Source organism: Anopheles arabiensis, chromosome 2 (assembly GCF_016920715.1).
Source record: "Anopheles arabiensis isolate DONGOLA chromosome 2, AaraD3, whole genome shotgun sequence".
Taxonomy (NCBI): Eukaryota; Metazoa; Arthropoda; class Insecta; order Diptera; family Culicidae; genus Anopheles; species Anopheles arabiensis.
The window spans coordinates 34,161,749-34,184,952 of NC_053517.1; the positions used below are offsets into that span (position 1 = coordinate 34,161,749).

The following is a 23,204-nucleotide window of genomic DNA, read 5'->3' on the forward strand; positions in this document are numbered from 1 at the left end:
GGACTTGCCGCATCGTTGCAAGCACGCGTAATCGCAACACTCAAGATCAAGGAAGAGGACGAAGAGCGTCATAGGCGCGATCTGAGCATCCATCATAGTACTTCCGGAACGATAAACAGTAGCAGTAACAGCATTAACAGTACCAATAGCAATATCCACGGTGGAAGCCTTCAGATAGTACAAACTGCACACATTAAGTCTGAAAGTAAGTGACCACCACTGGGGACTTTTCGTACAAAATGATTTTGCGCTTTTATAACCATTCATATGTTTGCTTTACTTTATTTCCCTTCTAGAATACACCTCATCATCATCCTCATCTTCTACATCGTCATCGTCCTCGACGTCATCCCATCATCACCATGCCCTGAAACGTACCTCACCGATCGTGGAACATCCGGCCGGCACGCGGCCACCGAAGATGCTCTATACGACGTCCGCCTCGGCAGGTGGAATGGATTGTGGACCGGATGCGGATATGCTGCACGTACCGCGCGGTGCCGTACCCGGCAGCAGCGTGGTCGGCCACAGCGCTGTCCGTGGCGGATTGCTCGTTGCACCGCCGCTGGTAATGAGCCCGGAAATAAACTCGCTGTCGTCGGTGGTAGACGATGGACGGCATCACCATCAGCTGCACGTGCGGCACAATCACCATTCGCGCAACGACGTAGACGGTAAGCATGCAGTCGGATGATCACGATTTGTACATTGACATTTTGACGTTGATCTTACACCTTTTGCGTATAACGTTTAGCTCATTTCATTTAACGCTTGGTAATGCATTTTGCCTGCAGTAGCGGATTGATTGGTGATGTGTTGTTTACACTGTTCCGTTCGTACTAGTTTCCTTTGCCATCCATTGCTAACTTTCAGCATTTTCTTTTTTGTGAGATGTATTATTATTATTTTTGTGCTAAGTGTTTTACATTAGTTGAATTCTTCAACCTCTCATCTTCGCGCCCGTGCTAACATTGTTTTGTTAAATTACCTCTATCACAAGCCATGCGGTCTGGCTGTTAGTGCTAAATTTAAAAAGTATGTTTACCTTTATTATGAATCTGCATAACACTTTGTTACAAAAGAAACCTGTTTGAGGTAGTTGATTTGTTTTATCTTGATATCTTCATACCGTGTTATAGTATTTTTACCGAATTCATTGATTCAAGTTATTTTTGTTCTACCTTTTGTTAACGTCTATTTTTAAGCGAGATTATTATTTCATTATTTCATTTATTATTTCATTTATTTAATACAATATCAGTAATTTTTAATTTTAATCAATACACACTACAATTAGTATTACTCTTTGTTTATCAACGCCAATAAATTTGAAATGTTCCCAAATATAATTTATAATTTTCGGTGACAAATACTCTGACTGTAACTAAAATATCCTCCTGCTTTACCATGTTCCTTGTTTTACCCATGACTGTGTAACCTATCATTTTCCGCTTTTTAACTGTGCGTTCTTCACTGCGTTCAATAGTGAGATAAATAGAGAGAGTGAGAGAGAGGGTTGACGAAGAGAAAAGTTCAGAGTTGTGTGCCGAAGGAATTTGGTGCAATAGAAAGGATGCACGCTAAGTTTTTACGTTCTCTCTAGCACTTACTGCAAACCTTAACAATATGGCGCGCTGTGTGTTGCATGCCACTACCACCACGCGCATACGCACCTTGCCCGGTTGTCGCTGTGTACACACACACACACTCAGTACGTTTGTTAATAGATTTACTTTTGATTTATTTCGTTACGTTCCAGAAGGAACTACTGCTACCTACTACCATTAGTGCTACCTCCTCTTCTGTCGATAGTGCACGATTCGCGAGCGATTAGATATCGACTCCCGCCCTTCCTTCGTCTGTTCCCTTCGAAGTAGGTACAAGTACTGTTGTGATATTTTACGTTTTTGGTTTTCCGTCGGAGTGTGTTTTCCGTTTGTTGTTTTGTTTTTTTTTCATCATCTTGCTGTGCTGGAGCACCATTTGTCGGTGACACGTTTGGCTTTTTTTTTGCATCACAACCTTTTGGACAAATGTTTTTTTTCTTACCGCGGACGTGTGTTGAGTTGTTTGTGGCTATGATTGGTTTACTTTCTCTGTGCTAACACATCATAACACGCAATGAGCTTACACTAGCCATGCACCGTTTGATATGGTTTGTTTCCATTCGTCTTTTGAAATATGCTTTAACAACTATTTGCTAAACAATCAAGCGAGAAAAAGAGTTTTCGCTTTTATGAATCGTTTTAACTAACACATCATCTCAACACTTCTGCGCTGTTGATAATTAATCCTATTAAATTTGGCTGAACTCCGTTCGGGACCAGGTTGATGTTAATCGACTACATAATCCAATCTGGCAGGGGTACACGCACGCAGCACTCAGCACATAATTTTGATCGTCAAAAATTCAAACCTAAACTAGTAGCGCGTGCGCACTTCCTTCGTACCATCTGAATCATCTCTCTTGTGTACCACTTTCTTTCGAAATGTTTATTGTCAATCATTCGACACATTTTTAGCTTTTACTCATCGTTTTGTTTTATTGTGGATGTCTCAATAGTTGCCGTTAGATTTTTTTATATAATTTCATTTGTCTTTTATGTTCCACTCTTAGCTTAGAAATGTTGAAAAGACGAGTTTAAATATTCAAGACGTGTTTCGTAAATGTCTTTGTAATCATAAATTGTTTTCTTAAATTTTTAGAAGTAGTTAGAGCTATTGTTGCACATACCGGCTTTAGTATTTTATTTATTTTATAGTTTATATTAAACCGATTGGCTAAACACTTACCTCTGCAGTAAAATTTCATTGATTTTCAAACCATGCAGTCATATCCCAACATGTTGATACGTTCCTTAATACTTTTCTTAATTTTCCTTACGAAATCCTTTCGAAAATTTCGTAACATTTTCGTTACATTCCAAATCTGCAAATGGAGCGTTGCGTGTATGTTATGTCCTCCGATCGCTAGCAATTAACAACCTGTTCATGCTTCATGCAATGCTAAACAAATGCAGGATATTATAGGGAATTGTATCATGTGCAAGCAGAAGGAGCTTTTAAGAATCCTGTCGCTCGTCAAGCGTCGTGTGTACGTAGCGCGCGCATAGGAGTGAATGTTTCCCCGCACCATAATGCGTACTAGAGTTAGGGACGCTGGGAGGGTGGGGTAAGAGTTAAGCTTTGAGCACGATCAGCATAAACGCCCGAGCATAACCACCATTCAACTGAGTCGTAAATATTGTATAAACACTTTGTATGTGTGTATGTATATATATTGGTCTTAGGCCACGGACTGAACGCAACTGCAATTACCAACACTACTACCTCTGCCACTGCTACTGCTACTACTACTTCTTCTACTACCACGACAACAAGTACTACTACTACTACTACTACTCCTACTTCAGCTGGTACGGTCGGTGGCAGTGCTTCTTACGCTACTAGTAGCAGCAATGAATGGACCGCTAACCCTTTCACCACACACGCTGGTTCGGTGCCGGTGGCACTTGCTGCAACAGTCGACGGGAAGAAGAGCCCTCCCGCAAACAAGCCGCTACCAATTCCTGCCGGAACGACGATGGCATTGGTGGAAGCTTCCTCTTCCTCATTCTCCTCTCACTTACCTAAAATGGCAGCAAACGCCGCAGCTGCAGCATCATCGAGTGTGCGTTCTTCCACGCGACCAGCGACAACCGGTGGCAAGGCTAATAGCGCAACTAACGTTACTACCACTATCATTATCAACAGCGTAACGGGTACGATCGAGTGTACCACCGGCCGTGATGGTGGCCGGTCGCCCGACACGGTAACGATCAGTACCACCGATCTGTCCCTGAACGGGCAGGGCGTACCGGAGGGTTCCGCTGCCGGACGATCGACGGTGGAACCGGTTGTGTACAAAATACTTAGCGCGATGAAATCGAATCCATTACCACCACAAGGGACGGATAAAGCGAAGGCGGCTGGTGATGCTACCGGGACTGCCATCAAGATCAGGACTGATCTTTCCAATGGTGGATGTAGTAGTAGTAGTAATAGTGGTAGTAATTCGGGTGGCTCTGCTGTCGGTGACCGGGAACTGATTGTTGTAGCACCACCGTGTCCGCCCAGTGCCGGCAAGGGAGGAAGACGCGTGGATAGTGGTGATGGTGGTGAACGGACCAGTAACACTAGTGTAACGCTTTCCCGTAGTAACCTGGGTACCGTAGTTGGTCGTCGTCGGGTTTCTACTTCTTCAAAGATGAGCATCCTTCATGCCGATCCTGGTACTGTTGTTGCTGCTGGTGCTGCTGCTGGCAGCAAAGCGTTGGCTGTATCAACGCCACCGCTATGCCACAATGCAACTGCGGTCAAGATTATTACCGTCCCGGGTGGCCAGTATCGGGATGTGCTGACATCAACCAGCTACAAACCAACCACCAATGCAGCAGAACAGCAACAACAGTATCAGCGTCCTCAGCGGCCACTGCCAAAGCAGCAGCAGCAGCAGCAGCAGCAGCAACATTTGCATACGTCTCCACTGCATCCAACGCCCGCTTCCTTCCCTCAGCCCATCCTAACGAACGGCGACGGAATCGCATCGGTTAGCGGTGCTGCTAGTAGTGAGCCAAGCCGCACGCTCTCCGATGGTAACTGATGACGCGTGACGCAGCGCAACGTGTGGACGCGGACGAACGGGGGGTTTTTCTTACTGTTTTCGTTGTTGAACACGGACACACACTTTAACACCATCCATCCATCCATCCTGTCCATCCTGGTCTGTCTGTCTGTGCTATCAGCTTCCGGCCAATGCTGGCAGGTAATGGAAGGGTGCCCGAAACCACCCGCATCCCTTTAAAAAGACAGCTACAGCTAACTCTATATGTCGCACAAGGTAAGTTCCGTAGGCTACGCTGAAAAGTTTAAGAAGACACACGGGAGAGACACACACTCACATACATAGAATAAAGACAAATTATTTCGTCGACAAACTCATCGATTTTATTGAAAAAACGATACTCACATCATTCAGTCGGGTTGATTTTTTTTAAAATTGCAAATCAAATTCAGCTAGGAAAGGGGTAAAGGGTTCGGGTTCGCAAAACAACATCAGTACAACTCATCAGTTCTAACCCATAAAAGGCATAATTGATAAGCATCTTTACAATTAACAGCAAAAAGAAGCACCGGTTTTTTTTAAATAGAATACAAAAAATCGTTAACAGATTGAGGATTGCAACACAACCAAAAAATTTAATAAAACTTTGCACAAACAATACCACGAAAAAAGGAAAACGCATAAGCATCTGATTGAATGCATCTGTTCAAATGACTGTTCAGCGGCATGAGAAAGGGAAACAAAACATACACTTTCCATCCGTTTTTTACCGTTTGTGTGTTATCACTCTGTGTGGAGATCACCTTTCATCATCTGGTTGTGTGTTTGTTTCGTGTTTTTTTGTGTGGTGAAAGTAATAGGAAAATGTAAAAAAATGATTAAAAACACAAAAAAAGAGGTTTAATCAATTGTATATACCACACCGGTGCTAGTAGAAACTCATCATTCATTACAACAGAAACACAACAATTGCATATACATAGAACAAATAGTACACAGTGGAGAGAGAGAAAGAGAAACCCCCAAAGAGAAAATAACCATGTAGTGTACATAAAGCTAGAATAATGTAAAAACAGTAAAAAAAAATTAAAGAGCAAAAATACGATAAACAGAACTAAAACAAAAACAGTTTTTATCCATTTTAGTAGGGTGTAATATTGTTGAAATAATAACAAAATGAGTTGCTCTTGTTCTATTATTATTATTACTATTACTTCTATTTTCTATCATTGACATCATGGTTCATCAAGTTTGGGATGTTTAACTTCTTTTTGACAATTAGTTTTACCTCATTTACACGTTTTACCCTTTTTCTTTACCATGTTTTTCCTTCTTCTAAATTCATCTTTTCTAACATATAATAAACAATACAAAAAGAAGAAAAAAACAGATAAGTTGTATATAAAGAAGCTCACTGAATGAGTATGAAAAGAGAGAGAGAGGGAGAAAAACAAAGAAAAAGTGAGATACAATTGATACTAACAGACTAGACTAGGCGGACTCTATACTTACTCACAGTACGAAACCAACAGGAACGTAATGGCAAACTTGATAACAAAGGCAACAACAGGATGGTGCGCGAGTGCGAATGAGAGCGGCGGGTTACTAGGATGCAAATAGTACGGCTGTGTAATGCATACAGTGTAGTACTGTGTTACAGTACATTATCAATGATATAACGATAATGCTGCCATTGTAATGGTGTGCGCACATACATGTGTGCGGAACGCGCAGAGAGTAAAAACAAGTCCTTTCATTTTCCCTTTCATTATTTTGCATGATCTGATAAATGTGTTCTTTTTGTTATCCTTTTTATGTTCTTCTAAACCTTTTATTTTAAAAAAATCTCACATTATATCTACCGTGTGTTTTTACCTTGAATCGTACGATTGTGTTTAGTAATCGATTGTTTGTTGCAACTACAAAGATAGATAGATACTGCTTAGCCGTTGCCAAATTTACTTTAAGAAGCACACCTCGTTAGCACCAGCACACAAGCAAGCCTAGCAAGCAAGCAAGCACACAGCATTTTATTATTACATCGCACTAGCTAGTTATTTGTTTATCTAATCATTACACTTTTTTCTACCGAAAACGTTGTGCAGTAATAGTGTGTAATCCGAATTTGGAATATAGATATTGGTATATATTGGTTGCGGTTTTATTTAGCTGAGTGTTTATATAGTTTTAGTGTAACCATTAGTAGTCTTTAGAGTAACAAAACTACTACTAGCAAGCGAAACCAGTTATTATTTCTGTGTGTTGCGATATAGTTTTGTAATCAACTTTTTTTTTACTTTTCCCCGTTTTGATGTGTTTTGGGTGGTGGTGGTGGTGGTAGTTTTTTGTTGATGATTGTTGTGTTTTATGTTGTTTCATTTAGTTGTTCATTTCATTTCATTTCATTTCAAAAATTTAATATAATCGTGTACGTTTTTTTTAAATGAAGGTCAAAGATTTTTTTAAACTTTGTTTTTGAGTATTTTACATTTCAATATATTGCTTCGATTTATTTGTTTTCGTTTGCAGTCCCTTTTACTGTTTGATAGTATTTATTTGAGGTTCATTTTAATATTCTTTTTCTTATTCAAAGTTTTTGTTTGAATAGTTCGAATGGATAGGATGTTTTGTTTCGTTCACACCGTCAATTAAAATCACCCAACTATAAGAAAAAGATTGTCCTATGTTTCTTTTTTGTTACTACGTTTTATAATTTTGCTTGCGTGATTGATGTAAAATAATGCTGCATACCCATTTCCCTCCCAATTGTGTCAACTGCTTTTACTAATTCGCAACAATTCTTTCCTCCCAGATGATGTGGTGATCGGTGACGATGAATCGAGCTGGCACGATCGCGTTAGCTCCGGGTTCGATCGGTTGGTAGCGTTCGCCTCGACCGAGCTGGACAAGACGCGCCGCTCGAACGAGGACGCACCGGCGTCGTCCGCCAGCTGTACCACCTCACCGGACAGTGGCATCAATCAGAGCGACCACAGCCGCACGTTCCTGTCGTCGTCGTCGTCATCGTCGCAGCTGGATGTGCCACCGGGCAGTGCCAGCGTGGGCAGCAGCAGCAGCAGCAGCAGCAGCATCAGTAGCAGCAGCAGCAGCAACAGCAGCACCAGCAGCATCGGTAGCGTCACCGGTGGCCACGGTGGTGGAAGCGGCGGTTCGCACGGCGTCGGAGGCCACGCAGGCGTTCCCGGCGGGTTGATGATGAAGCACATGGTACCGATCATAAAATCGTCCCCGGCCGAACCAGTGGACAGTCCGCCGCTTTCGGACGTCGGGCTACCGCGCACGCCGAGCCCTACGTCGAGCCCACCGCTGCTGTTCGGGCATCCCACCGCAAGCAGTACCGCAATCGCAGGCGGTGCTACCACTTCGGCAGTGTCAACGGTTATGCAGCCGTCCCTGTTGCATCCACCGGTCGTCGGTGGAATAGCACCGGTGGCCGGTAGTGGTAATAATAACGGTGTGGTGCCGCCTGCAGCTGGCAGTGCTGCGCCCGTTAACAATTCCAACAGTGGCAACAGCAGCAGCAGTTTAGGCATTCCACTCAAGTACCAGCGCCAGTCAAAGTCGTCCTCGTCGTCGTCGGAGAAGCATTACAAGAAGAAGTTCCGCGAACGCAACTGGGAGGAGTACGAGGAGAGTCTGAGCGGTGGACGTAACAGTGCGATAAGCGGCAGTGGCGATGTACCGATGGACCAGCAGGACTATCATCATACGGTTGCGTCCCTGAACGCTCCGCACAGCGGCAGTATGGATGCTGGCAATGCGTCTGCTCCATCATCATCCACGAGTATGTCCGCTGAGCCAATCGGGCCTGCTGTTGGGGACAAGCGTAATGATGATCACGCTGCTCAGCATCATCATCAGCAACAACAGCAACAGCAACAACAGCAACAACAACAACAACAACACCACCACAAACATAAGTCGGCCAAATTTCGACCAAAGGGCAAGGACTGGAACTGGGACGACGAGCACTTGAATGCGTCGTCCGGTTCGGCGGCATCGACGCGTGGGGCCGGTCGATCGGGAACCAACACAGCCACGACCTGATTGATTGTGCTCGAAAATTGGCAACGGTTTGCGTAGGTTCCATCATCTACCACCACCTCACATCAACCATCTCCCGGGACGAACGCGCTCACAATGCTTAACTGCATGCGTGCGTGCGCATCGATATTAGCGTTTATTTGGCGTTAGCAAAACTACACAACTGTGCATCAGTTTTTGATTATGAGTGTGTCCATTTACTAAGCTTCTTCACATGCAACAATAAGCGTACGAGGATCGAGTTAGGGCCAAGCGACTGAAAGGGTCTATCTTTTACGGCTTTTTAAAATTATTCGTAAATAGTTGTGTTCAAATTTAAGTTCCTAGTAAAGACAAACAGGGGTTCGTTTAACATTTTCCTTTTTTCTATGGATGAAATGGGAGAGTTGCTCAACAAAATAATTTTAACCATTTAGACCAATTTCGTCCAGCAGCGTTCGATTTTTTGTTTAGAGCAAAACATTTCCGCGATTTAGTATAATATAGTTCAATCGTGAAGGAGATTGTGTAGAATCTCGTTTGTTTTTGTCTCCAGATTTACCACCCTCCTCACGGCCATGGAATTTATACTTTCGTGTAACGGTGCGTTTATGTAACTGCCATTTATTAGTGATTCATCGCCATGTATCCAGTTCAGACATGTGCGTGTGTGTGTGTGTGTGTGTCTAAACAAACTGATATACAGCCCGGTTGCTTTGATGACGTTTTTAGAACAATGTTTGGTGATTTTGATTTAATGCTCGTCCTCGTGCATAGAAAGACGATTAGTACCTAGTGTGTTTTTAGCACGCGTGATGCAGTTTGAAACGATCTATTTCGTTAGAACATAAAAAGGTGTGGAAATTCATTATTCACAGGAAAAAGAGAGAGTGATAGAGTAATGATTTATGTATGCGTACGTGTGCGTCTTCTGTTTGGCGAAGATGAAAGACTGAACTTTTTTCACATTTGAACTGCCCAACCTACCTACTACTACTACTAATTATCGTTTAGACTTAAAAGGGAAAGACCCCCTCCTCACGGTGAGGTGGCCACTCCGTTCGCCTAACTTTCGGTCCGATTAGTTTCATTATTACGCTGGTAATGGCTGTGGTTTTGTTGTTTTTTTTTCCTTTTATTTTTAGTACACGATTTGTAGTAGCTTTGCGCCACCGTATGATTATTCTGTCGATGTGTGTACGCGCCGAATGTAAAACCTAACGACTAACGAATTAATTAATGGGGCGAAAACATTTTTCGATGCATTTTCTTCTCCCCCTATACCCCGGAAGCAATTTATACAAACACACACACACACGCGCACAGTTTTACTTTCAAACCAGGGCAACAAATAGGCTTATCCTGTACTCCTGTTGGGCTTACACTGGAATTAAAACTTCACTAATCATCTACCTTCAAACAAACTTCACCAAGCAAAAGAAAACAAGAAGCAAATATTAAACCTCATGCGTGTTAGGATGAAGAGAGAGAGAGACAGACAGAGAGAAAGAGAGGAAGCGATTAGCTGTAGAAAAGGGTAAACAAAGGGGTAGTAGTTTTAAAGACAGTTAGTACACTAGTTGGGCGCAACGTGTGTACATACAGCAGCACGGCAAAAGGAACGGTCCGCTTCATATGAGCTCCGGGCAAGGCGTAGTGAAATAGGACGTGGGAAGAAATTGGAAATATAAAGTAACAATGGAGGAGAGTTGAAACATATGCAATGGAAACAGAAGAAGAAGAAGAAGAAGTTATATATTTCTATTACACTGAATACTAAAAACAACATACCGATGAATGCGATAAATGTGCAGAGAAATCAAGAAGAGTCAAACAAGAACTGAACGAAAGCGAGAAAGAGTTGATGGGGAAAAATTACACAAACACACACACACACACATGGTGTGTAGTTTGCTAACGATGCGAACAGGCATCGTCTCCAAAACGCAGCCTCAAAGGACACCAACTTGAAAGAGGAGCTTTTGTTTTATCTTTTACTTAAGTTATACTTCAGTTTATATTTATTTGTTAAAACGCCCTGTAACGTTTAAGGTTTACGCATTATTATTATTATTATTATCCTATTGCAGACGTTTATTCTATTCTTTATCTACCTTTTTATCTGTTTTCCGTTGAATTGGTGTTCCGATATCCATTTGTTTGCTTATATCTTGTAATATTTCTTTATATTCTTTCCTTTTCCTTTTTTGGGGTTGCTCTCATTGCTCCCAAAACCAACCGTGTAAGAGCAACCAGGCAGTGTTAGCGGATTAGCGCATAAGTAGCCAATTATATACGTATGTTTCATTGTTACACGTGCGTGGTTGGGAGCGTACGCCAACGTTTAATTTTAACCGTTCTCTTTTGCGTTGTATGCGTTTTCGTATCATTTTCCTTTGCTTTAAGCGTTAAAAAAATACGAACCGTCGAAAGGGAGGGAGCGACAGTAGTGGTAATGTAATGAGTATATAAGATAGGCACAAATGAATGGGATAACGAAACGGAGGAGGGGATAGGGGGGGCTGCACACAATTTTCGGATTATTTTCCATTCAACCAAACATTACTCAAGCTCGTCCTTTGCATAGGATTGGATATTGGTGGAACCGTTTATTTTCTACAGCTCTACATTGGAGTTAAGCTTATGAAAGAAACGGAAAATAAAAAAAACAAGTCAGTTTAGCATGGGTGGAGAAAACTATGCCAAAATTATTCTATATAAAAAAACAAAACAAAACGAATTGGAACCCCATATAATGCGACAAAAGGAGGATGAGGTGATTAATACGGAAGGAGAATACATGGAACCATAATTCTTTCCAGCTTTCTTTAGGAAGCTTTTTAAAAAAACAATAACAACACAAAAGTAAACGAAAACCATACAAAATAATAATAAAAAAATATAACAAGTAAACACAAATAAACAACAAATTACAGGTAATATCAATACGCAAAAAAGTAGCATATAGCAAATGGGAAAACATGCACAAACAAACAAACACACACACACATACCCAAAAAACATACAAAACAAAGAAATGCACTTAGAGAGCGAGAGAAAGTGGATGAAGAATACAAGTAAACAAGCAAAATAAATCTCAGGACAAAGGAAACATCCTGACTAAAGGAAGGTAAAGGCAGCAACAACAAGTAAATAGTGGTTTGTTTCGACCAAAAGTGTTGCGGCATGTGTAATGTGCAAAGGGAAGCAGGAAAAGGAAAAAAAACAAACAAACGAAACACAAAATGCAATAGTGAAACACACAAATAAATCTCACCCTATTAGCAAACGTAGTAGCGAAAAAGAGAAAGCCAACCGAATGTACGAATGCAAGAAGCGGTAGTTTGGAGGAATGTGGATAGGGCTTTTTAGCAAGGTTTAAAGAGACATGGATGGATGTGACGTGCGTGTGCGTGTATGTATGTACGTAGGCCCTTGTTTCTTCTGTTATGGAACGTAATGTAACAATGCAAGAGAGAATAATTCTGTCTCCCCCAGGAACTGTGTTACCCTTAATACCTGTCCCATGTTCTTATTGAAAAAAAAAAAAAGAATGTAGCCGCCACACGCTTTGCGTTGAGCCCGCTCAGCATCGCGTTTTTTTTCTTCTGTACAAATAGTTCAAATTTTAGTTCATTTCACACGCGTGCATGGCGCGGCTGTAAGCGCGGAGGTGTTTTAAATTGTAATGATAATTGTAACATTTTTTAGAACTTGTTTCTCGCCTTTTACGCTACTTTACATGTGTAAATTAAATTATCTATACATAGTATCATAATTGCACGCGCAGAGCACCGTGTTGCGGAAGTTGCGCAAATGCTCTTTATCTGCTAATTAGACCTAAATTTGAGATATATTTAATGTAGAGGAGCAATGTGGTGTGGTGTAAGATGTGTTAAATTTAATTTCTAACACGACTAAAAGCTTCGAAAACGCAAATGGTGTACAAACGAATGCTATTAGAGTTTAAATTTATGATTGTGTACCCAACGATCGATCTCTTTTGTGCACGTGCGCGCCCGCGCGCACATACACACGATATGTTGCACTATTTTAATGCGCAAACTGCTTACACGTGTTCGCAATAGGAGAAAAAGAGCACTTCTCCCATTTTGTTTTTTTTTTTCTATGAACCTTGGTTGCAGGGCAATGGTGAAGAAAACTCTCCACTGCTAGCAGTAGTAGGCATTGAAGAACAGCGCAAAGCATACGAAGAAAGTCCACTTGCTCCGCTAAACAACAAGCGCCACCCGGGGAGAGAGTAGTGTGAGAACAGCTAAAGTAAAGGTAAAGCTATAGTTGAGCGTATAATGGCGGGAACGAACAGTAGTGGCTATATAGTGTGTAGCACAAAAACAAAGAGAGAAAGTGTAGCAGTAGTGGTGGAGTGTAGCGTGTAACAGGAAGATGCGTGTTTAAAAATGGCCGCATTTACAAAATACAAACAAAACAAAACAAAAAAAAACAACACAGAAAGCAGAAAGCAAAACCCAATCTAACATGTAAGTAATCTTATTTGGAAGGAAAAAACATAATTAATAATTACAACATTATTGAAAGCCAGACAAAATATAAATATTATACAAAACAAACAAAAAACGGTGGTTCGTTCGGTTGTTTCATTTGTATTTCTATACTGCGCCATTTTGCCATTTTGTCCGAAAGGAGGAGCTACGCGAATACGGCTTGATACCATGGCAACGAGAGCCCGCAAACGAAATATCACAAGTAGAGATGCGAGTGTGCGGTGAGTGTCCAGCGATCCACCATACCAATGACACTGGCTCGCGCGCGTGTTTGTGTGTATGGGTAAGTACACGCAGCATCCTCCTTCGAATCATGCTACCTTGCTACACAAACGGTCAAAACGCTACACGCTAATCAGCTGGTACCGGGGCGGCAGCAGCACCAGGCAGCGAATCGGTACGCTGCTACCTCCTTCGCTGCATGCGCTCCTGTTACAAATCTGTCGTTTTGTCGCTTCGCCGTGCTCGTTGCGCCGATCACGCTCTCCTGTTCTTTGCGCTGTACGGGTTGCGGGTACCTGTGCGTTCGCATGCTCGCCTGGTAGAATTTCGCGCTGCACAGGCGAGCGCGTTTTTTAACCGACGCGCACCGTTTCACACTCAATCGAAGCGTATTGCGTACACTTGGTGCTGGATGAATAATTTTAATATTTTTTCGGATTATAATGTTCAATTTTCTTTCCAAAAAAAGTGTTACTACAGTAAATTAAAAACACACCTTTGTTTAATGCATAAATACAACTCTTTATTGGCTCGCGTCGCACAAATACACAACCACAATTTTGTTTTTCCCTTCGAGTTTGGTGGAATCAATTACACTTCTCAGAAGGAAAAGTTTAATCATTCGCTTCCAATCCTTCCCCCCTCCATCCCTCTCTCTTGGCACGTTCTTTACACACTGATTCGTGTTAACATACACGATTCGTTTATTTGTTTGTTTGTTTGTTGTTGTTACACAAAGTATACTACTTTACAAATGGCATTTTGCGCGTTGCTTTCTTTCCTGTTCGGTTTCTACTTTTCTCTTTCCATTTATTTGCTTCTTCTTCTTCTTCTTCTTCTCCTATGCGTTCTCACATCAACATCACATCGTTACATCTTACTACAGTGTTAAAACTTGCTACTGTACTACATTACATGTACACTTACAAAAAATAAACATAAAATACAATTTTAGAGTGATCCTCCATTTGTTTTGTTTACGTCCTTTCGCCTTAGTTCACAACAGTTTTAAGTCTTGCAACTCCAACGGTTTTTGCATAACAGTTTGCAATTGTGGCACAATTCTTTTACACAAGTACTCTACTACGATACTTTTATAGATGGAGGACATTCACACACAATAACTAAAACAAGGATTACAATCACTCTCGCTTCTAGTAACTGTTCTACCGGATTACACTTTATACACATCGAATTTTGGGGGTGTTTCTTCCCTTCTCTTCCCTTCCCACCTTATCTTATTACCTTTTTACACGTTGAATTTCTCCTCCTGTTTGTTCAAACGGTTGCTGGCGGTATCGGCGTCCTTGGAAACCAAGGTGCGGGACCGTTCGCACACGCCATTGTTTCAATCATTACAGCACGATTCAGTGAGCTACACAACACACAATTTACACAGTTACACGCTTAAGGGTCGTTGTTGCAAGGGATGCAATCAAAGGTTTTTTAAGCACATTTTGCCTACTCTCCTTGATAGATACTCCGTCTCGGTACAAAGAAAATTGAGAGCAAATTGACAATTTTCCTTGCCATTACGATGCAAACTTAATACAATATCCCTGCATGTTTTCCAGCTACGACACACACACACATACACACGCTAAATTGCATTATTTGTGTCATTTTTTCTGGTGAGAAAACAAAATAATTGCCTCCTTTACAGGATGAAAATGTTCCTTCTCCTGAAGTACAAAAGAGGAGGGAAAAATGGTAATAAAAATAACATCACAAATAATTAATCAGACGCTGCTCCCCCCTTGTCTCTCTCCTTCTCTCTATTTCTCTTTGCAGTCTGCAGTCGTTCGTTCACGCCAGTTCGTTCGAATCGTTCAAGTAAGTAACGGTTTCGTAACGCTAGCGCCACGTAACGCCTCCACCTCGGGGAGCTTTGGTTTGGAAGCTTTCGCACTCGCAGCAGCAGCGGCAGCGGCAGCGGCACCGTTACTGTTGTTGCTACTACTGTTGCCGGGCGCTTTCGCGAAGCTGTACGACACGCTGTTGAGCTTTTTGGCCGGTGCCGACGGATTATGGCAGCTGTTGGGTGAGCTGTTGCTGTGGTTGTGGTTGATGCTACAGGGTGAGTTGTTGTTGTTATTGTTGTTGTTGTTGTTGTTGTGGTTGTTGTTATGGTGGTGGTTGTGATGGTTGATCAGGATACCGGCCGGTGGTGAGGCGACCGTTCCGTTCACTTGACTGGCACTGGTCGCCGTTGGCAGTAGTAGTGGCTGCTGCTGAGGATCGGACGCGGGGACACTGTCGGTGGCAAGCAGTGTTGGCCCGTTACGGCTCGCCATGATCGATGCAGGGGATGTCCCCGCGGGAGACATCACTTTCAGTCCGTTCGGTAGCGGGGCGGCGGCGATCGCTTCGGTCCGCTCACCGTTCAGCCAGTAGGTCAGCATCTCGCCCTTGCCCTTCATCGGCACGAGACCCCGTTCGGTCAGGTCGAACGTGCCGAAGGTGTCGAGCAGCAGTTTGGTGGTGTGGCTGACGTGTATCTTCAGCGCCTCGCCGTTCGATTCCATCCGGCTGGCCGTGTTGACCGTGTCGCCGAACAGACAGTACCGTGGCATCTTTAAGCCGACCACACCGGCCACGCATGGTCCTGTTGGGAGTGGGGAGGAGGAAAAGAAGAGAGAGAGAGAGAGAGAGAGATTAGAAAAAAATAAATCAAGCAACTAACGGGCGTTGAAGATGATTTTGGGAGGGAAAACTCGTCCCACTGCTGCGAGTTGGCAGGATGTGTAATTAAACATTTGCTTTGTCATGATTTTTTGCTTTTAGGCATGATGTTATTAAATGTTTTTATTTAACTTATCAGCTGCTTCTTCAATTTTCACCAACACTTGCTTATGAATGATCTCTTCCCACACTTGTTACAGGGTTTTTCAGGGGTTCTCATAGCTGTAGGACACTTTATTGGATTTTTCTTTCGTGAAATGAACTTAATGTAATGGGAATTGGACTCTACAGCACTCTTATTGGACTAATCCAATCAGAATTTCAAAGGGAGCCATAGAGTCCAATTTCCAACGTATGAAGTTTATTTCCTATAAGATAGAAGTGTCCCACAACTATGAGAACCCCTGGAAACCCCTGTAGGAGCTGCTTTTGAGCGTAAACATAATTAAAGACCAACAGTCCAGCAAACAAAACTCTCCCAACACAAAGATAATCTACCGTCACACATTAGACACGCACAGGCAGAGGACTTCTTTCCGCGCTAGCTTCAAAAGTTCTTCAATCATTTGCTCCTGCCAGGCTTGTCTGCCACCATGGTGAGTGCTGGAAGCTGACATGCCATCTGTTGCGCAGGAAGTTGGTATCGCATCAGCAGTACCACCACCACCGTCACGCCACTGCTTGAAGGAGCGTTTTCAGTTGCTAACTTCACACCTACTAACTGTGACGACGGTGGCGGCTGCTGCTGTTAATTTACCATTTTGTGCGTTAAAAATAAAACACACGCCGTCATTTTGATGGTTACTGTCGGTGACAGTAAGGAATGTCTCGTCAGTGCCGGCAGGCCAGCCTGCCTTGCTGATGATTGCTGCTGGCGTGTTTCCAAAACTTCTTATCAACGCGTCACTGCACCCGCGTGCCACCAGTCCGTTGCGTCGCGACCCAAAAGCGGTTAAAAGCTCGCGCGCACTTGAAAGCATGTTACTAATCGGTCTTAAGACGCCATCCACCCTCTGTGTACACTTACCGCTGTGCAGTCCTATCCGCAACCGTAGCTGCTCGTTCGGCCGATGGCGTATGGTGAACTTGTAGACGGCCGCCAGCAGCCGGAGCGCCATGCGGGAGATTTCCCGCGCGTGCAGATTACCGTTCCGCACCGGAAGCCCGGACACGACCATGTAAGCGTCACCGATGGTTTCGACCTGCAGTGGAGAAGAACGGGTGGATGGGAAGAGTCAGTGAATGGGTTGTGATGAGCAGCGTTTGTTGCTACTTTATTGTGCTGTGCTATGGAAGCGCAGTGAGGGTGAAAATGAGCGATTTGTCTTGTTTTGTGGGTCTTTACCTTTCGTGGACGTTCAATCGTGTTGTTGCAAAAATTATGTATTTTTCTTTTGATGTATAATTCAAATAAATTAATGCATCAATACAATATACCTTAAAAAAGGATAATTTTTTGAAGAATATGTTTGAAATCGTGCTATAAGTGGCAGGGTTATTGCTGTTATCATTATTTATCCAACATTTGCATCGAAAGTAATCCTGTTTTTTAGGTTAATGCAGCGTAAAAACATATCCAAAATCACTTTACCACCTTGTCCCATGGCATTGAAGAAGCAAAAAAATATATAAGAATGCTTCCTTATGCATCTGCTATCTTGCTATAGAAATTATTCAAGATTAGCTGTCCAACTCTGTACGCCGCTACATGCCGGGATTCATACGAAGTTTAAAGCATTAGTTCTAAAGAATATAACTGATTTTCGTAAAATATACTTCCGCCGTAACTTCTCAGTATTATACATATGCATAATTGAAAATGAGTTATTGAAACTGACACATACATTATTTTGTATTCTTTATGATAAAAATCAACCTGGAGAATATGATTGACATTTCAGCAACATATGTTAGTCCTGGGACTAATCACGGATGTTGATGATGAAGACATGCTCAACTTTTCCCCAGCTTAAGGGACAATGAACTGAGAAACTGATCCCTAATCTATAACGTTCCTAGAACATATCCTGATTCCAAATTGATCTTAGGACTGACCCTAACCTTAAATTGTACTGGAAATTATTCCGCCTATAAAGCTCATAACGAATCTGAAATTGATCCCAAACCTACAACGGTGCTGAAACTGCACCTGATTCCAGCTCAGGCCTGGATTAGGCTTAGGCAATTCAGTTCAATTTCATGAACTTGAACGTACTAGTACTTTCATTTAGATGAACTGAACGTAAATCGCGTTTCATTGGATCATTTCAGTTGATGTGGTATATATATCTATATGGTTATATGGTAAATGGTTTCATTACACAAGAAGAATGTAATTAGTTTATAACATGTTGAAAATTATTTGGCAGACTAGAACGATATCTATTTCGACGGGTAGCACGTTCATTTCGTGAACGATCTGGTCATACGGTTCACGTTCATATGTGTATTGGAGGAGATAAATGACCTGGTGTATTAAGACGTTTTTTGTAGGACACTCGGGTAGGAGAACGTAACGATCACAGATAAGCATTGAATTCACGACACATAACAATCGGAGGACAAGGAATCAGGAACAAGGAATCGGAGGAGCCAAAAAACGTGCGTCGCTCCTCCGCGTTAAGTAACGGTCTAGCACGGAGCGATCTAGGTGGAACGTAGAGGTTGAGCCCTCAAAGTAGTGCTCGAGTGATCGAGTATCCCAGCCACAAACACATAGACAGCAGTTGCGTTGTTTGAGCGTCTCTAAACCCAGTAGCGCACAGTGACAGTCGTATTCCCCCCGGATTCCCCAGGACCGCAGAGCAAAGCGACTAAATTTACTCTGAATGGACTCCAATCGGTCTAGGGGCCGTGCTGCCGAAGGCCACCATACAACAGACGCGTAATTCACTACCGATCGTACCAATCGAACAGTACAACATCTGCTACATAGGAGATAGGATCGTTTATTTCACGCGTAAGATGCTTAAGCAGGCCTAACAAATATTTATGATAAAGAACCGATGAACGTTGATTAGATGAAGGTCATTCGGGATCTGATTCGGAACCTATCACGTTCTTGAATAGATCCTAGAAAATATCCTGACTGCGTACTGATCTTCAAAAACCTATACCGTTCGTAGAACTGATTTTAAACCCATACCGGTGTCGGGACTTATAAAGGAATTAGTTCTGGAGTTGGTTCTTAACCCACAAAGCTGCTGCTGGAACATATTCTGATCCCGTAGTGATCCTGAAACTTATCCTGAATTCATACCGGTTTTGGAATTGATCATGAGCCCATACAGTTCTCGGAACTTCTACAGAACGGTCCTGAAGCTGATACTGTTCTCACTACAGATACTGAACTTATTTCAATTCTAGAACTGCGACTGTCCAGAACCAGTCACGGTCGCTTAACCAATATCTAGTACCTTCTTCTATTTGGCGTAACGTCCTACGCGGACATGCCGGCCTATACAGGCTTTCGAGACTTAATTCATTACTGTTGTGAGCTAACCTGGCCAAGACTCATTCACGGCGGTAACTCACGGATGACAGCAAATGGTCATCCGTCAATGTATGCGTGTGATCGATCCGGGGGTCATCGGTTGCGCGGTCACGGACGTTGACCGCCAAACACCAGCTCGCACTGAAGAACTAGCGGTCAGCAAGGAAGCGTGCTCGGAGCCAACACCAAGTGTAACAAAGAAGTTGAATATACGTTAGTAAATTTATTAGTAACGCGTGAGTTTTATTCGACCACCTCTGCGATCGAAAGAACATAAAAATTACCACGCAGGCGGATAGTCAATCCTTTTCGACGGGGGGACGGTCCATTCTAGGCTTGAACCCATGACGGGCATGTGATTGAGTCGTTCGAGTTGACGACTGTACCACGGGCCCTAGTACCTAGTTAGTTTAAGTAACAGACTCTACTACTGATGAACAAACCATCAATCACCAACCTCTACCAGTAGCCAAAAAGTAACAAATATCATTGATGGTGATCTATTGCTAACATTCGTTCAAACAATCCTACCGCCGGTGGGTATGCCAACAGCAAAGCTAACACATCTCACACCACACAATGAATTGTTCAAAAGTTTCAAAATTGCCATTAAAAATCCTCTCCAGATGTGTCTCGAGCAGCAGCAACAGCTGAATCATTACTTCCAACGACAAACCGTTCGCGACCGCGCGCTGGCAGATTTTCCAGCAATAACAACCGGAAAAAAACCTTCACCATCATCACCAACTCCAACTCCCAAAAAATGCTTTCAAATCTGCATGAATACAGCTGCGATTGCTTTCGAGGGCGGCATCAATCGCGGAGATGAAAGTACGGGTGTGACGCACATGACATCCCTGCCCTATAGCTACACGCTCAGTTAAAGTCCTCCCCCCCCCCCGCCGTAGGCAAGGACATCCGTGTTTACGAAGTGTTTCCGAGGACGTGTTGACGAAATGAAAATTAATTGCCGTTTGGCGACACTTTTCCTACGGCAAGGCCCCCCATGGGTGGGATATGGCAAGAATGTTTTGATGCGTGCCAGGTGGCAGTAGGATGTTTTCTCTATTTCTGCTCACTTGTAATTCATTCCCTAGAATTGGTACACGTTTGTCACGAACCGTTTCTTATTCTTAGGGATACGGTCCTCTGTGTGTTGGTTGAGTTTTGTCAGTCAGTCGACTAGGGAATCAATCTGACAGGACAGCAGTTGATGTAAAAAGTCCCCAAATTTGTGGAAAATCTAGCTTGTTTCTTTACAAGCACGTGTTTCTTTAGCTAGAATACTGAGTTCAGACGAAACAGGAAAATAAAGTATATTGTACGTTTAAGGCCTTCGCAGCATCCATCGTTGAAATTGTACTGAAAAATAAAGGCTGAATATTGAAACAAGCTTGCCTTCCAGTAACTACCGATTTGCCCAAATATCAATCGATATTGCTTTTGATTAGCAGTATTGGCAATATCTGTCACCTGTGTGCATTGACTATCATGTCTGATGCTGCACACGTCACCTGCTCCCAACATGCTTTTCTCGGAAAGCAATGATTATCATGATATTTTGATGAACATCATAAGCGAGCAGGAAAAGCAGACAGAGTCATTTTATCTAGCAATGGGGATAATCTTCTCTGTTTATAATGCTCTTCATGTACATTGCGCGCCTTTAATGATACGGGCACGGTCCCTGGCTGCAGCCTCTCATCCATGTAGACACCCAATCTCCGACAGGTCTCGCTTCACCTGATCCAGCCATCGAGCTGTGCTTTGTGCTCTCCGGCGCCTCATGCCGTATTGAGGGTCGCTGTTGGACAACTTCTTGATGGGGCATGAGTCCAGCATCTTGCCAGCCTTTGCCACCGTTGAAATATCACTTCATTGATGAGGGTACTCTTAAGCCATGCTTCGCAGAAAATCAGGCCGATATCTTTAAAAATCTCGAAATACAAAGCGTTTGAAAAAAAGCCCAGAATTGTATGAGGTCTTCTAAGAGTCGTATAGTTTTTTTCTTTAAAAAATGGCCACATAGTGTTTTTAGATAGATAGCCGATCTATATAGTACAGTCGTCAACTCGTACGACTTAACAACATGCCCGTCATGGGTTCAATCCCCAAATAGACCGTGCCGCCATACGTAGGACTGACTATCCTGCTATGGGGGGGAACCAATTAGTCACTGAAAGCCAAAGTCCACAAGTGGGTACAGGCAGGCCTTGACCGACAACGGTTGTTGAGCCATAGAAGAAGAAGAAGAAGTGTTTTTAGATACTGGCCTGTTTTTTTTTCATTCGCTTAGCCGAAGAGTATTCGCATCGAAGTGTGTAGATGATATATTAGGTATAAAGATTTTTTCAGGAAGCTTCAAAGTTAGCTTATATCTGGAGCAATGTATAATAATTATAATGCTTCCGATTTAGGAGGACCACCACTGGAGATATGAGTCAATATCATGAATTGCTTTGCGTAGTCGACTGATCACTGATCAGATCTTTACCAGATCTTGGAGATGATGGCTGAATACAGACACGACACACACCATCTCTTCATTGACTTCAAAGCCGCAGATGATAGCATAGCCAGGGTAAAACTGTACGGCACTATGAGCTCTTTATAAATCCCGGCCAAACTGATTAGACTAGTTAGAATAACTATGATGAACGTCACTTGCCAGGTGAAGGTGAATGGAAAACTCTCAGGGTCTTTTACTACCACCAAAGGTCTGCGCTTGGGAGGGTCATCCTTGACTCAAGTCAACCACCTTCTATAAGTCAACCCAGATCCTGGCATACTCTAATGATATAGACGTCATTGACCTGCGGCTCTCCTATGTAGAAGACTGCCTACCAAGGAATCAAACAGACGGCAGAGAACCTCGGATTGCAGATAAACGAGGGAAAGACTAAACTGATGATGGCAACATCATCCTACCAATAAACAAACAGTAGGTACGTGACGTACAGGTGAACGCACTTTTGAAGTCGTCCCAGAATTCACCTATCTCGGGTCAAAGGTCAGCAACGACAATAGCATGATAACTGAGTTGTGCTCAAGGATGCTGGTCATGTTGGACGCATGGAAACGGACGACCCAGCCCGTAAGATATTTTTAGGCCGTCCACAAGGACAGAGGAGACGTGGTAGGCCCAAATTGAGGTGGCAAGATGACGTGGAGGCGTCTACCATTAAGACCGGGATAAGGAATTATCAGACGAAGTCACGAGACCGTGAACGGTTTCGGACACACACTAAGGCAGCCCAAGACCGCAAAGCGGTTGTAGCGCCGGATAAGTAAGTATGTAAGCGTTGCTTAGTATAATTTTAATTCCATGTTCCCTTATTTCTACATATTAAACGATTCACGGGAAATTATTTGACATGAATAGATTCGGAGAATCAAAACCAAAAAATGTAGCTATGATAATTTATTTCGTGATTTTCGCTGAGGGAAAGCAATGGCAAAGGAGAAGACACCAATTGACCAAAAACTAAAAATTATTAATGGGGCCCTTTCCGTTTGAAGCTCGTAGGCTAAAATTTCAGCCTGTCAGCTGTTTGCATTGTATAGCAGTTTTCGAGCAGCTATCTAAGTGAGTATAATATACAGGTGGGCTTATTCCAAGGTGTATGAATTTAGA

General features: G+C 42.8%; 2 protein-coding genes across 11 annotated transcripts in view; one reads left to right on the plus strand and one right to left on the minus strand.

Moving 5' to 3' along the window:
* Positions 1 to 13,122, plus strand: part of LOC120895460 (histone-lysine N-methyltransferase, H3 lysine-79 specific) — a 43,065-nt gene extending 29,943 nt beyond the window's left edge. For 5 of the 10 annotated variants that reach the window (XM_040298858.1, XM_040298861.1, XM_040298862.1 and 2 more), the window contains 3 exons: positions 2 to 205; positions 297 to 674; positions 3,291 to 4,795. In XM_040298858.1, coding sequence (XP_040154792.1) covers positions 2 to 205; positions 297 to 674; positions 3,291 to 4,642 — 1,934 coding nt within the window. In that variant the 3' untranslated portion in view covers positions 4,643 to 4,795. Of the gene's footprint in view, position 1; positions 206 to 296; positions 675 to 1,759; positions 1,874 to 3,290; positions 4,796 to 7,415 lie in introns of those variants that run through there. The other 5 variants (XR_005738327.1, XR_005738328.1, XM_040298864.1 and 2 more) reach the window with 5 other exon arrangements.
* A 770-nt stretch (positions 13,123 to 13,892) lies between these two features.
* LOC120897330 (atrial natriuretic peptide receptor 1) overlaps positions 13,893 to 23,204 on the minus strand; it is a 39,572-nt gene continuing 30,260 nt past the window's right edge. The window contains exons 13-14 of the mRNA XM_040302143.1: positions 17,105 to 17,279; positions 13,893 to 16,000 (exon numbers count right to left, since the gene is read on the minus strand). Of these exons, the coding sequence (XP_040158077.1) occupies positions 15,225 to 16,000; positions 17,105 to 17,279 (951 nt within the window). The 3' untranslated portion in view covers positions 13,893 to 15,224. The remainder of the gene's footprint in view (positions 16,001 to 17,104; positions 17,280 to 23,204) is intronic.